The 13,873-nt window shown below is 43.5% G+C and overlaps 1 protein-coding gene across 1 annotated transcript; it reads right to left on the bottom strand.

The window, feature by feature from the left end:
• Window positions 1-2,669: 2,669 nt before the first annotated feature.
• On the bottom strand, window positions 2,670-8,751 carry LOC107310618 (ly6/PLAUR domain-containing protein 2-like). The gene is made up of 3 exons (XM_015856425.2): window positions 8,330-8,751; window positions 5,138-5,257; window positions 2,670-4,179 (listed from the first exon to the last, which is right to left on the bottom strand). The coding sequence occupies exons 1-3, from the start codon at window positions 8,634-8,636 to the stop codon at window positions 3,968-3,970; spliced, it is 639 nt and encodes a 212-aa protein (XP_015711911.2). The 5' UTR covers window positions 8,637-8,751; the 3' UTR covers window positions 2,670-3,967.
• Window positions 8,752-13,873: the final 5,122 nt, after the last annotated feature.

Genomic DNA, 13,873 nt, shown 5'->3' with positions numbered 1-13,873 from the left:
CAGATGAAGTGACTTTCTTTTGAATGTGCAGTATTAAACATTTAAATCCCTATCTGTAAATATAAGACTACGGCAGATAAGTCCATAAGCCTTGCAGCTACGTGCTAATGTATATTTATATTCTTGATAGTTATTTTTAGCAAGAACTACAAGTTCCTTCTCTATTAGATTACATCTAATTTTATTTTACATGTCTGGACTGTGCAAATATTCCCCCTTTCCTCCCTTTTCTTGGAGTTTTGCAACAGTTTCTCCCCTTGTCTCTTCTCTATTACTTTCAGACTCAATAGGATTAATGCACCCTCCATAGGAGCTGAATGGGTTTATTTTTTTCTCTTTCCCTTCTTCCCTGGGAAGAAAAAAAATATATCAAATTAAAAGCGATCAGGCAGCAAAACATCTCCCGGTGTTTCCCACCTTGCATCTTGAGCCAGTCTGCAATCAGGGCATGCCAGGATAACTACCACCTCTCACATCTATGCATGATGTGAACAATGTCCTGCTGTGACTTGTGGAAAGGAACTGCAAATGATCGCTGCTGGAAACCACGGCTCTTTAAGTATTAATCACAGTGTTTGTATGGCACACTGGTGCCTTCATGGGATTCAAAGCAGCGGGACTGAATGCAAGTCCAAATTTTAGCTTACCATTCTCTCCAGTATTTTTTTTCCAGTGCTTCACCAACTTTATCCTAAAAAACCTTTTCCTTATATTGCATATAAAACTCCCCTCAATTAGTTTGAAGTGGTTTCCCCTTGTATTATCACAGCAGACCCTGCTAAAGAACTTCATGAGGTTCTCCTGGGCCCGCTGCTCAGCCTGTCTAGATCTCTTGGGATGGCATTTTATCTTATTTTATTTTATTTTATTGCTGAGGGTGCAATCCCACAGGTAAAGTCACTGATAAAGATGTTAAAGAGCATCAGCCTCAGTACTGACCCCTGCGGGACACAACCTGTCACTGGTCCCCAACCAGGCATTGAGCCATCAACCACCACTCTCTGGGTTTGAACCTCCATCATCCACTGAACAGTCCACCCACCCAATCCATATCTTTCCAATTAAAAGAGAAAGATGTTATGGGGAACTGTTTCAAAGGCCCTACTGAATTCCAGCTAAACAACATAAGTGACTGTGCTGTCCTCCCCTTGTGATTCTGGGACTAAGACCCACAGGTTGCCATGGACCTGCTCTGCTTATTCAACTCAAGCCAGGTTTGTGTGTACACTGTGTTTCTATAAGATGAACAAATCTCTGAAGTGCTCACTCCACCTCTGAGTCATGGAAACCACAATGAAAGGCCACCAAGGCAAACAGCATATAGCACTGACAGTTGGCTGGAGGTAAGACCAGTACCAGTATTTGCTGAATACCCCCAGCAAATGGATATTCCAATGTCTCCATGAAATTTCACTCTGTTTTGCTTTATTCTCTATTTCCTAAGTGCATGAAAACTTTGCCTCCAGATCTGAAAGTGAGTGATAAGGATCATACATCTTTAGGGCCGCACCACATTTGCAGAATTGCTGGTAGGTGGTGGAAAAGGCAACTGGTAGTTTGGATAAAGCATTATGCATCAAGGAATGCCTTCAAGTCTAGAAATAATATCCCTGTCTCTGCACAAAGTGATTGCTGATGATCATTAAGATTGGAGAAAACCACTGATATCATCTAGTCCAACAATCAAAGGAGACAAGCCTACAGAGGGGCAGGTAAAATCCTCCAGTTACAGCAGTGCTGTAGCCTCATCTTTCAGGGTCGAGGGGCTGCATATCTTTTTATGTTCCTTTAGAGACACTTATCTCTCTGTTCTATTTTATTCAGCCTATATTTAAACTTCTACCTCCGTATGTCCACTTGACCCAGTGATGCAAAATTCTGCAGATATCTTTGGATCCCCTGGCAGTATTCTGCATTTACTGGGGCAGTGGTTCCCACTGAGTTTAATTCCCAGAGACCAAGTAGACAGAATAAATAAAAGCAGCAACAGAAACAGAAGTTTGATGTGAATTAAACTTTGCAAGAGCTCCCAGTTTTTTGTCCTGTGGCTTAGGACCAGCAGAGCATGAACAGATGAATATTGCTGTGAAATTTTGCACCTCTGACACGTGCTGAAGACTGGCCTAATACAGGAATGTATTACAAGTGCTTTGAGCTTTTCTGCTCTATTTTCCACACTAGATGCTTGAAACTTTGGCAAGAGAGCTACATCATCAGGGGAATCCCAGGAAGCAGGAGACTGTCAGTGCAGTGAGATGCAGGATGCTCACCGTCATCACCAGTGGCACAAGGAAGGCATCGGTCCCCACCCACAACATCCTTGTTCCCACCCAACTACTCACCTTGCAGTGCTGAGTTCAACTGTTTTCCCCGTTTCCTGCAATACAAGGAAAAAACTCCTACTTCTCCCTGTGCATACCCTAAATTAAACATTCTGTAACCATTTGTGGTCTTTTACCCTTGTATTACCCTCCTTCCCCCCCTCTCTCACCAGCCTTTAATCTAGCTCTTGCAAGGAGTATTTCTCCCCTCCTCTGTTTGTCCTCTTCTGTAACTTTCCCCTTCCCTGGCACTTCTCTCCTTATCCAGACCTTGATATGCAGGAAACTTGCCAAAGACATGCTGAGCACACAAGAAAGACACTGCAGGCTGAAAACTGGATGATCCAACTTTATTCACTGGGTTCCCATCCAAAAAGCCCCTTTCTTAGTCTTAGATTTTCCTAGATGATGGGTTTTTTTTTTCCCCCTAGATATCTGTTATGGAGATAGAATGAAAACTGAGTTTGCCACAGAGGATGTGGCAGGAACATTATGAATGTATTAGGATGGTTCATGGGATGTACCCATGCTGCTCTTTGCCTCTTTCATTCCCTGAATGAGCCAAGGAATAAGACTAGAGAGAAACGCATGTTCCTTAGCTTTCCCTTTCCAAAAAGATCTATAAGCTAGGCATGCCTAACTTGTTTGGTTCTGCTTCCATTCCTGTTTTTATAGCAGTCAAAGCATCAAAACCAAATTTTACAGTTGCTCCAAGGGAGAATTGGAGCAACCTCAGTACTGAGACTTTTCCCAGAGCTGAGATCTGGAATAATCATTGTTTTTCCTTTCCTGTCATTCCTGCTGTGAAGGAATGAGGAAGGGCAGAGTAATAGGAGAAACTGCTTGAAACAATCTGTGAAACATCTGGAAGGAGAAAGCCAGGGGCTCTGATTGCAATCTGACTTCAGGCAAAAGGCTGACAGGAGTTTGTTTTGCCCAAACTCCTTGTTTTTATCAGTTTTAACTAGCCTTGAGTTCTTCATCCTGAGCATCTTTTGAGCTTATCAGAAATACATCTCTGTGTATGAAGGCTGAGCCCTTCTGAACCCAATCTGTAACTTATTCTGGACAGAATTAAGAGACAGCTCCCTGCAATTGCATACTGCACTTTGCTGGGTACTGGGAAGGTTCCAACATCCATCTGGTTCAGAAGATAGCAACCAGTGTGGAAAGAAAATAAAGCAAGATCCTGATGAAGAGTTTCAGGCATTTGGGGGGGGGTTGCATTAGGTTATTGTCACAGATGTACACTGTGAGGGAGCTGGGGAGATGTGTCGAGTCCAATGTGAGTACAGCCCCTGCTCTTACTGAGGTCACTTGGGGATACAGCCCAGTCCCTCCTGCTGCTCAGAGCCACCTCTGCTCCCCAGTAAAGAAAGCTGCAAGGTGAGATGTGGGTTCTGGGGAACAGACAAAACCACAGGTGAAGAACATCTGTTTATATCATCTGGAAAATGGAAATCTGAGGATTTTAGTTCTGAATGCCCAAACTCCTGGCTTGAATCCTGTTGAATTCACAGCGCTGAAGATGGGTGAAGACACACTTGAGTGAAGGAAGTTTTCCCAAGGCATCTCAAAGTTCGCAAGGTATCTTGGCAGAGAGAGGAGTGAGAATGCTTTGGCTGGAGCACAGATACCCATCAACATCACAGAACACACTGGAGGAACGTGCCAAAAACTATGGCCATCAAACCCAGCGCTGCAGAGCTGCTTCTCTCCCCCTTGCTGCTCCTGCTGTCTTCAAAGCAGAGGTCGGTGTAGCAGCATGATGTTGGTCTACTTGACCCTATTCCATCATAGGTGACACAGTCCTCTGCGCAGCCTCTTGTAACGGTGACGTTGCCAAAAAATGGGTAACCTGGAATGGATTCATTAGAGAAGGGGTAGAAGGAGAAGAGAGAGAAATTAATGGTGAAGGGAAGCGCAAACAACTGGCTTTGTGCAATGCTGACTTTGTCCATTGGACAGAACTTGAAGGCACGGTACTTATAGATCAACAAAGACAAATAAAGGAGATATCATCTTTAATCCACTGGTGCCTGTAATCTGAACAGCTCTTTGAAGCAGCAGGTCCTCTGGTTTTCCCTGCTGCTTCCCACTTGTCTTCCTGCTTCTTCCAATTTTACTCTAGTGCAGACAAGCAACACAAGTTCCTGTATGTTTTGTGCAGGTGGGTTGCTCCTCCAATAGCTTTCATAGGAGGTGACAATGTCAAGAAGCACAGGTATAACACTAGTATGCTGAGGTTGTTTTTTCTCACTGTTGGTAAGTGAGTATGTCTACAAACAAGGAGTCCCTGTGCTTCTGCAATATGTTGCACAGGTGACATTTGATGATCTGTAATGCACAGGGATAAGAAAAGCAAAACAGACTAAATAGGTTGAGTCCTGTGTGCTAAATGAAGCTTTGAGTTCAGTGGACTTTTATCCTCCTTACCTTGGATAACTCCACCTGGATTCTTGAAGGGAATTAATAACCCAAGCGGGGGATAGGTAAGCATGGAGGATGTTTATAAGATTATTTGGCCCACAGAGGATTCATCTTGCTCTTATATATTGGATATTGGATGCAGTGGATATCAGGAAAACATTTCTTCCAGAAGGAGAGGTAAGACAGATGGAACAGGCTGCCCAGAGAAGTGGTGGAGTTACTGTTCTTGGAGGTGTTCAGGAAACATGGAGATTAACCACTGAGGGACATGGTTTAGTGGACATAGTGTGGATGGGTTAGGACTAGGCTTGATGATCTCAGTGTTCTCTTCAAACCTTAATGATTCTATGATTGTAGCACCACTCAAAGAAAGGAATGAGACTTACCTAAGTCTACAGAGTGCAGAGTTGTTGTGCACACCTTGGCTCTCGGGGGACATTCAGTGGGTGTTCTGCACATAGAAATGTCCATTGGCTCATTGCATGTGAAACACTGCAAGGACTGGGCTGCAGAGGGGAATAGAACATTTTTGAGTTGGTCACAGAAGCAAAGACAGCAAGTCTATTGTAGAGAATATGTTATGGTAATGGTTTCATCCCCCCACTCCAGATACATAGACCTTGGAAACTACACACAGTTGGAGGCAGTGGCAAAACTTAGGTATGTCAAGGGCAAAGACCAGACCCCAGCATCCAAGAATGAGGTTGATACTGCAGAGAATTGGGCATTATCACTACTTTTGGGGCTCAGCAGCCTGAAAAGAGAAGATCTGGAGGGAACTTCTGCTTGAGCAGCTTTAATAGAATCTTTGGAGGTTTTTGGCTCATCAGCTGTTTAGGGACCAATCCATGGCTGTGATGTTCATGTGCAATGCAGCGTGGTAGTTTGCTGTTGTTCTATAGACTCAAAGAATAAGATAGTATTTCCTTAAAATGAATCAGATTTTAGATTTAGGGAACTGATCTGACCTGAATAAGGACACTTCTGTATTTTGTGTATCCTGTATGAGAGATGCTGGGGTACAAAGTGCAATAACTCCTGCTTAGAGCAGCATTCATCTGTAGTTCCTTCAGCCACAGAGACAGTCACTGAAGTTGAATTTCCACGGCTCTATTCTGCTTATTTAAAGGGTTTTCTGAACAGCTTAATAACTGAGAGAAGAATTTAAATTTCAGAGCTGTACCATAGATCCTAAGGGTTGAACGTGGCCTATAAACTCTTTCATCAGGGGCTGCTCCTGCACTCTTTAAAAGAGATGATGCTACAAAGCAGTGGATGTCGACACAGGAACACTTTTACATATGCAAGCCTTGATCACAGCAGTTGCTCAAAAGTCTTGCTACTAGACCTGCCTGTCCACAGCCAAAAGATACTGAGTGTGCATATTTTTTGGAGTCATGCTGGTGTGACTTTACATCAGAAAACAGCCCAGTTTGATGTTTTCTGTGCTATTCGTCTTCCAGCAATACAGCAGCTGATGAACTACACAAATGTATCCACTGCCATCTATTGATAAAACAGCAGAAAGATGGTGTTTTCTTGCCACTGGTTCTGCTGTTATAGAGAACCCCTGGAACTGTTCAGTAAGGATAAATATTTTGGAAGGCATTCATTTGAACATCCAGCGACAAAACTGTTTAGCAGGGCAGCTGTTTCTCTTAGCACAACATTCGAGAAACTCAGCTGTGCAACAGAACATTCACGATGCAAAGTTTTCTCTATCCTCCTTGCAATTATAGAAAGAACATTTTTGCTTGAGTTTAGCCAGTTTGAGAATTTTTGAGGATCACTTTGGAATGATCCCCAAAAGTGTACCCGGGTGGCCAAGAAGGCCAATGGCATCCTGGCTTGTATCAGGAATGGGAAAGTCCAAAACTGTCAGGACCATAGCAGAAGAGATCAACTGGACACTGAGGATAGTGCTGTGTCCTGACCCAAGGCAAATAACCATTGTCCATCATTGTCCAACAAAGCTTTCTATTCCTTTGTTTTAAAATTCTGGAAGGTTAGTAATTTATCTTGGGCCACTTACAAGAATGTCCAAAGTATAAATTCATATATTCATATATTCATAAGGAAACAAACACTTATTTCTGCATTACCTCTTGTGGTTCAAGACTTATTGTATCTCAAAGCCTGTGTAAATCTTAAAACTTAATGAACATTTCTTTGGTTAAGCGAGTACAACACTTGAAATATAGAAAAGCGATCAGTTATAGACACAAATCAAATAGATCCACTTGCTACAGGCATATTCCTCATCTCAAGTGTTGCCTAACCCAGTTGCCTCCCACTGCATCATCCCAGAAAAACTGTATCTGCCTCATCCTCAACTATAAAGAAAAGGGTGTTGATACCACTCTGCTCCTGTAAATTTCCTCAAGACCAGTGGATGAAAACCTGACCTGTCAGCTCCTCAGCAATGCCATTAAACTCAGAACAAGTCTGGAGGGCGGCAGAAATGGAATATATATATATTCCATTTATATATGTATATATGTATATATATATATATATATATATACCATCTGTGAAGTGTCTTGAAAGCAGAAACAAAACAAACTAAAGACCCCATACATGTACTGAAATGTAATAAATTACAGTAACTGTATAAAGGTAACTGCACCTTTCTTGATTAAGCTCTATCATGTGTTCAACCCAGAGCATGTAAGGAAATGAAATGTTCAACCAGATTTGCTTCAGAAATATAGGGAAAGAAGAATGAGAATAAAAGGAATAAAGCATTACAATGCAGCCTGAGGACGTGACTCAACGCTTCTGTGCATAATGTCTACAAGGTCTATGCCTTTCAGCCATCTTTCACTTGCAGCCCTGTGAATGATCTCCATGTAATAATGCCTCCAACTGAAGAGGCTTTTCCTTCGAGATCTCTCAGAGTCCCATTAAAGGTTGCTTAAGGATTTCTGGTGATCGTGGGACAGAGGACAAAAGCCACAATGTTTGTGTCACTCTAAGAATGACCCATTGAACAAGAAATGGAGATATTTGCAGTAGATCACAGAGAGAGAGAGAGAGAGAGAGAGAGAGCATAACAACAACTGGAGTCTACAACCAGCTTGGCCAAGACTCTGATCCAGTAGAATCCATACCCAGATAGAGCCAAAGGAATTTCCTATTACTACCTCTCTCCTAATATATAGAAATTACTGTAAAAACTGGAATCTATTGGTTTCATTAACCTTTACAAAGTTCCTGGGGTTATTTGTCATACTCTCACCCATCACTGTCTAAAGATCTCTCCGACGCTTGTGCTGCCCTGTACCACGTATCATTCACCCCTTAGCCTTACAAAAACCAATGTCAGTCCCCTCCACCCTGAGATGCAGTGGAAATGGGAATGGGAGGCATAAGATCACCCATGGGTCTTCTCTCTATGAGAGGCATCACACTTCTCCCCACCAGGAATGAATATCCTACTTCCTCTATCTGTTAATATTCTCAAATACATTAAAACATCATTTGTTCTACCAGGTCTTTCTGCATTGCTGCCTTTCTCCTCCCCCTTCCCAGGCATTTCCCAGAGGGTCCCCACAGTGTCAAGAATGCAGCAGTCTTACCCAACTCTATGCATGCCAGGCCAAGCAGCAGCCCCACCAGAGGCATCTTCATGCTGAGAGTAGATCCGTGCAACTGGGGCAGTAAAGTTGAGCTGCTCCTGGGTAGCTTTATATCTCTTTCCACCCTCCACCTCCTCTTGATCCTGTGGGCGGATTCCCCTGGGTTTAACAGTGGGGAAGCCCAGCTCCAGCCTGGATTGGGATTTGCAGAGGAATGAGTTCCTGGATAAGGTGACGTCATCATGATGAGCAGACTCGTACCATACCTCATCTCCTCTTCAGGTTTATGACCTGAGGTTGGTCCCATGGAAAAGAAAAAACACAGCCTTCACTGCAAAGGTGCTTGGATAGGGAATGCTACAAGGTATGTTTGTTCCTTCAAGTCTGGCTCTGTGAGCTGAGACCCAGATTGTGTCATGCGTGTTGAGTTGGGCAACATCAGGCAAGATGCAAGCGGCAGCAGGTTGGGCTTCCACATGTGTTGGCTCAGCATCCCCAAAATTTGTGCCATGTTTTCATGCCTACTGCTCCCTGGGCTGGCGGGCAGGAATCCGGCGTGGTTGGATTTGCACAAAGCATGTCTATTTTCCCAAATACTGTGCAAAAACAACTCAGTTTCTGTCTCCCAGGGACTTAGTTATGAATTGAGCCATAGTTCTTAGTTGCTGGCATAGGAGGTACTAAAAGGCAGTGGAGGAGAGCACATTAGATGGAGCCTCCAAGTCTGGGGTTTAGATACATCGTATAAGGAATAAACACAACATGGAGAAATGGATTAATATTCCCACCTTCCATCCCTTCCCAGAAGGAACATTTCCCTTTAATGCATTTCAAGACAATCTTTTCAAACATAGTTTTTCCCAAATCTTATACAGTATCTGTGGAATGGGTTTAAAATGCTTGTGGTTAGGAAGAAAATGCCAGTAGAATTTTTGCATTCTGTAATAAAAATGCACTTTTTTGTATGTTTTTTTGTGATCCAGGGTGGAAAATCCCCAGCATTATGCAATTTCTTGTAAAAGAGCTGAATAAGTTACAGTATGAAAGTTTGTAATTCACTGTGAAGCACTCAGAGACTAAAGGGATGGGAGACAAGGTGAGCACACAGGTTGATTTCCTGGCTGTGGGACCACTGCAGTGATGCACATAGGTATTCCCACCATTCCATACCTCTTTTGGGAGTTGTTTTCTTTCTTTATTTCTTTTCTTTTTTAATTTTTTTTGTTGGGGGTGGGGGTGGGGATGGGAAGGGGGGAAGTGCTGCTCCTCCAAGAGTTCACAGTAACTTGAGAAGCACTGCTAATGAAAATTTCCACAGTCACGGATAACACAAAGCTGGTCAAGCTGCGTCAGCAGGATTAGTTCTGTGCCATGGGAAAGGGAGAGAAGGAGAATGCTTGCTTACCAGTTGTTAAGACTAAAAACCATCATTTATCTCTATTTTATCTTGCTGTGCCGTCAGAGACCAGATATATAACTACCATGACTAAAATACCAACACCTTTGCGAACATAATCACTTGAGTATGTAGAAAAGGTTCAACAAGGCCAAGTGCTGGGTGCTACACTTGGGCCAGGGCAAACCCAGGTATTTATACAAACTGTGGGAAGATCTCCTTGAGAGCAGCCCTGGGGAGAAGGACTTGGGGGTCCTGGTGGATGAGAAGCTGGATGTGAACCATTAGTGTGAGCTTCCAGCCTAGAAGGCCAACTGTGTTCTGGGCTGCATTAAAAAGGGGTGGCCAGCAGGGAGAGAGAGGTGATTGTCCCCCTCTACTCAGCTCTTGTGATGCCCCATCTGCAGTACTGTGTCCTGGCCTGGGGCCCCCTATACAGGGAGGATGTGGAGCTCTTGGAGTGGGTCCAGAGGAGGGCCACTAAGATGATCAGAGGGCTGGAGCACCTCTCCTATGAGGAAAGGTTGAGGGAACTGGGCTTGTTTAGCTTAGAGAAGACTCCAGGGAGACCTCATTATGACCTTCCAGTTTTTGAAAGTGAAGTATTAACAAGAGGGAGAACAAGTGTTTACCAGGGTGGACAGTGATAGGACAAGGGGGAATGGTTTTAAACTGTGATAGAGGAAGTTTAGGTTAGAAATTAGGAGGAAGTTTTTCACACAGAGGGTGGTGACACACTGGAACAGGTTGCCCAAGAAGGCTGTGGATGCCCCATCCCATTCAAGGCCAGGCTGGATGTGGCTCTGGGCAGCTTGGTCTGGTGGTTGGTAACCCTGCACTTAGCAGGGGGGTTTGAAACTAGATGATCGTTGTGGTCCTTTTCAACCCAGGCCATTCTATGATTCTATGATAAGATTCTGCTCAATGAAAGCCACTGTACCTGGTTAAATCCAGATTCTCTCTTATAACTGGGCAGCGTAAGGCACATTTGAACAAGATCTTAGTTAACATTCAGGAAACTGGAAAAGGTCCAGTACTATTAGTATTCAAAGTAGTCACTCCTCAGTAGGTAAGCACAATGGGCTGTGTGGTCTGGTATTCAAAATTCTATGAGTCTTCTTGACAGACTACGTATGCATTGACGAAATGTGCTTGAAAAGCACTGCATACTGAGCGTTGGAATAAATCAGCATGGTTGAAGAAATAATGATGCAAAAGGGAGATTAAATAAGCCTGTCTAGCTTGGTAGAAGTTGTCCATTACTGCAGTGTTCAGATATGGGATACACCAGCATGGTAGGATTGCTTGCTGCAAATTTATTTAACAAAGTGCAAAGTGCAAAGTGCAAAATTATTTAACAACTTTGTCTAAGGGCTTGAAAGGGTTTGAGATCTGGCCATAAGGGAGAACATCAGGAAACTATTGGAGCAGGGGTTCTTAAAACTTCTGCAGACTATGCAGGATGCAAATTTCAGAGAGAGAAAAGTTGGGAGTCTGATAGTAAAAATATCAGGGAAAGGGATCACCAACAAATATTAGATGATCTGAAGATAGCTAGGACCCCCAGGTGAAACAGTGCACTGAAAAAAAGGAGAAGAGAAGAGAAGAGAAGAGAAGAGAAGAGAAGAGAAGAGAAGAGAAGAGAAGAGAAGAGAAGAGAAGAGAAGAGAAGAGAAGAAGTGCTGACAACTTCACGTGGAATTTCATTGCCCTATTTCCTGATAGAAAAAAAAAAAAAAGGAAATGGGAAATAATGACATTACTGGGACAGCTGTGACAGATGACACTGGAAAATACTGGTCCTGTTTATCCCAGGAGATCAGAGTTTGAAAAGAGACCCATAAACAAATTGAATGAAGATAGTAGAATTTCAGAAGAAAAGGTTTTCATAGTGAAAGATCATGTTGGTCTAGAGCTGAGTGAAGACTAGCATGAGTTAAATACACCAGTACATGCTGGGGGCCACCCATCTCTAAAGCTGCAGGAAAGAGCCTCTGTATCCTGGAGTCCACCAAGTAGAACATGAGGTATAAACATACCCTTGTCACAAAAAAAGGCTAATTGTGTTCTGGACTAGGTATAGGCAGGGCATAGCCAGCAGGTCTAGTGAAGTGATCCTTTGGTTAAGCACTGGTGAGGCAAACACCTGGAGTATTGGGTCCATTTCTTCATCCCACAGTACAAGACAGATATTAGTAGACACACAAGATAGACTGCAGAGGAGGGCCACCAAAATGCTGGGGTGACTTGGAGCATCTCTTCTGTGAGGAGAAGCTGAGAGAATGGGACCATTCTTCCTAAAGAAAAGGAGGTTCTTAGGAATGTCATCGATGTCTTGACATATCTGAGTGGTGGTTGTCATGGGCCAGGCTCTTGTCAGTGGTGTCCAAGAGGCAATGAGCACCAATTGCAACAGAGGAGGTTTCATCTAAACATCAGGGAGCACTTATTTACTGTACATATGATTCAGCACTTGCAAAAGTAGCCCAGTGAGACTGTGGAGTCTTCTTGGAAATCTTAATAATCTACCTGGGCATGGTGCTTGTCAAGCAGCTCAGGGTGTCCTTGCTTGAGCAAGGGTTAGATCCAATGGACCCAGAGGTCCCTTCCAAACTCAACCATTCTGTGAGTCTGGTTCTATGAAACTGGGCTGGAAATCAGAAATACAAATAATTGCATCCCTTCTAAAAGCAAAGACAGAGTAAAAATCATGTTACTGGAACAGGTTGCCCAGAGAAGGTGTGGATGTCCCATCCATGGAGGTGTTCAAGGCCAGGTTGCATGGGGCACTGGGCAGATTGATCTTATGGGTGACAACTCTGTTCATAGCAGGGAGTTGGAACTAGATGATCTGTAGGGCCCCTTCTAACCCAAGCCATTCTATGACTATGATTCCATAGGGTTGTAGCCTTGGAATTGGTCTGCCTGCTGTCAATGTCTTCTTTGGGAACTGCTTATCAGGATGGAGTCTGCCATCAGGTTTCAAGATATCATGGTGGCAGGAGTGTAGGAAAATAGAGAGGTTAATGAACAGTGTGTTGAGTCAGCTTCAGATCAGCTTCTGTTATTCAGAGAGGGCAGATTTTTGCTAGGTACCATTTGGATGACTGTGTCTATGGGCTTTACTATCGTCATCTGTGATTCAATGGTGGGAAAGTATGCTGTCCCTGATCATGTCTGCAGTGATGGTCAATGATGTGTTCAGTTAATCAAAGCTCCCACCTCCCAAGGGTGTGCACTAATAACAAGTCTATAGGCTTGTTTGGGTGGAGTTGATCTCCACCCTCCTTATGAAACTGTGCTACTGGTTGGAAAGGAATGTAGGTTTCATTGGGCTGGAAAAGGGTGAAAGTGTGAGCATGACACAGTTAGCACCCTTCCCTTAGGAACTCTTTAGATGTTTCTTACCAGGTTGGTTTGATATAAAACACAGGTGTCTCCACACAGGGGAGTATCAAAGAGATATCTAGAGTCCCAGCGCTGACTCAGTTAATGTGTGAAGAGCTTTAACCTCTCTCTCTTCCCATATGTGTACTTTGTTTTGGTGATTTGAAAACTTCATCTGGAGATGTGAGACAAGAAATTGTACCTCTTCAGAAATAGAAAAGGAAATTGTACTCATGTTTCCCAAGTTCTGTCTTCAGCACACCAATCCCTAATTGAGTTTTTAGAGAAGGAAATGTCTCTCAGTCCTCTGAGAGAAAATGAGGAGTCTAGCAATGTGAACTCTGTACCTGCAGGTCCCTCTGCTCCTGGCTGCAAGGATGAATACAGTCCCTTCAGGCAACATCTTGCCAGCTGTGTTTCATCAGTCCTAGAAAGACTCCCAGGTATTTACAGAGGGCATGCAAAGTACCCAACACATGACTCTGGGTTGTAGATTGTAGATATCCACCACGGAAAGATAGGCATCTTGGGGTTCCCTTAACCGCTATCATTTCTACCATGGACTCAAGCACTTCCTAGCGTACGTATCATTTGATGTACTCCCTGTCCCTATTATGGCCTGAACCCACTGGATCTGTTCCAGATGGTACCCAGGCACACTCTGAAACACAGCATGGGTCAAAGATATTTTCTGGTATGATTCTACCACTCTGGTTGGGGGGATAAGACAATTTAGCTATGTGATATGAGCTGTGTCAGAT

This window comes from Coturnix japonica, chromosome 2, assembly GCF_001577835.2.
Source record: "Coturnix japonica isolate 7356 chromosome 2, Coturnix japonica 2.1, whole genome shotgun sequence".
In the NCBI taxonomy this organism is placed as follows: domain Eukaryota; kingdom Metazoa; phylum Chordata; class Aves; order Galliformes; family Phasianidae; genus Coturnix; species Coturnix japonica.
This window is presented reverse-complemented; position numbering and strand designations above follow the sequence as displayed.

Excerpts from the sequence above, each read along its gene's own strand:
- LOC107310618 (XM_015856425.2), bottom strand. The coding sequence starts at position 8,636 with ATGGGACCAACCTCAGGTCATAAACCTGAAGAGGAGATGAGGTATGGT. Across the intron at positions 5,258-8,329 it reads CCTGGCATGCATAGAGTTGG|CCCAGTCCTTGCAGTGTTTC; the intron begins GTAAGACTGCTG and ends TCCCCTCTGCAG. Across the intron at positions 4,180-5,137 it reads TCTGCACTCTGTAGACTTAG|GTTACCCATTTTTTGGCAAC; the intron begins GTAAGTCTCATT and ends AATCCATTCCAG.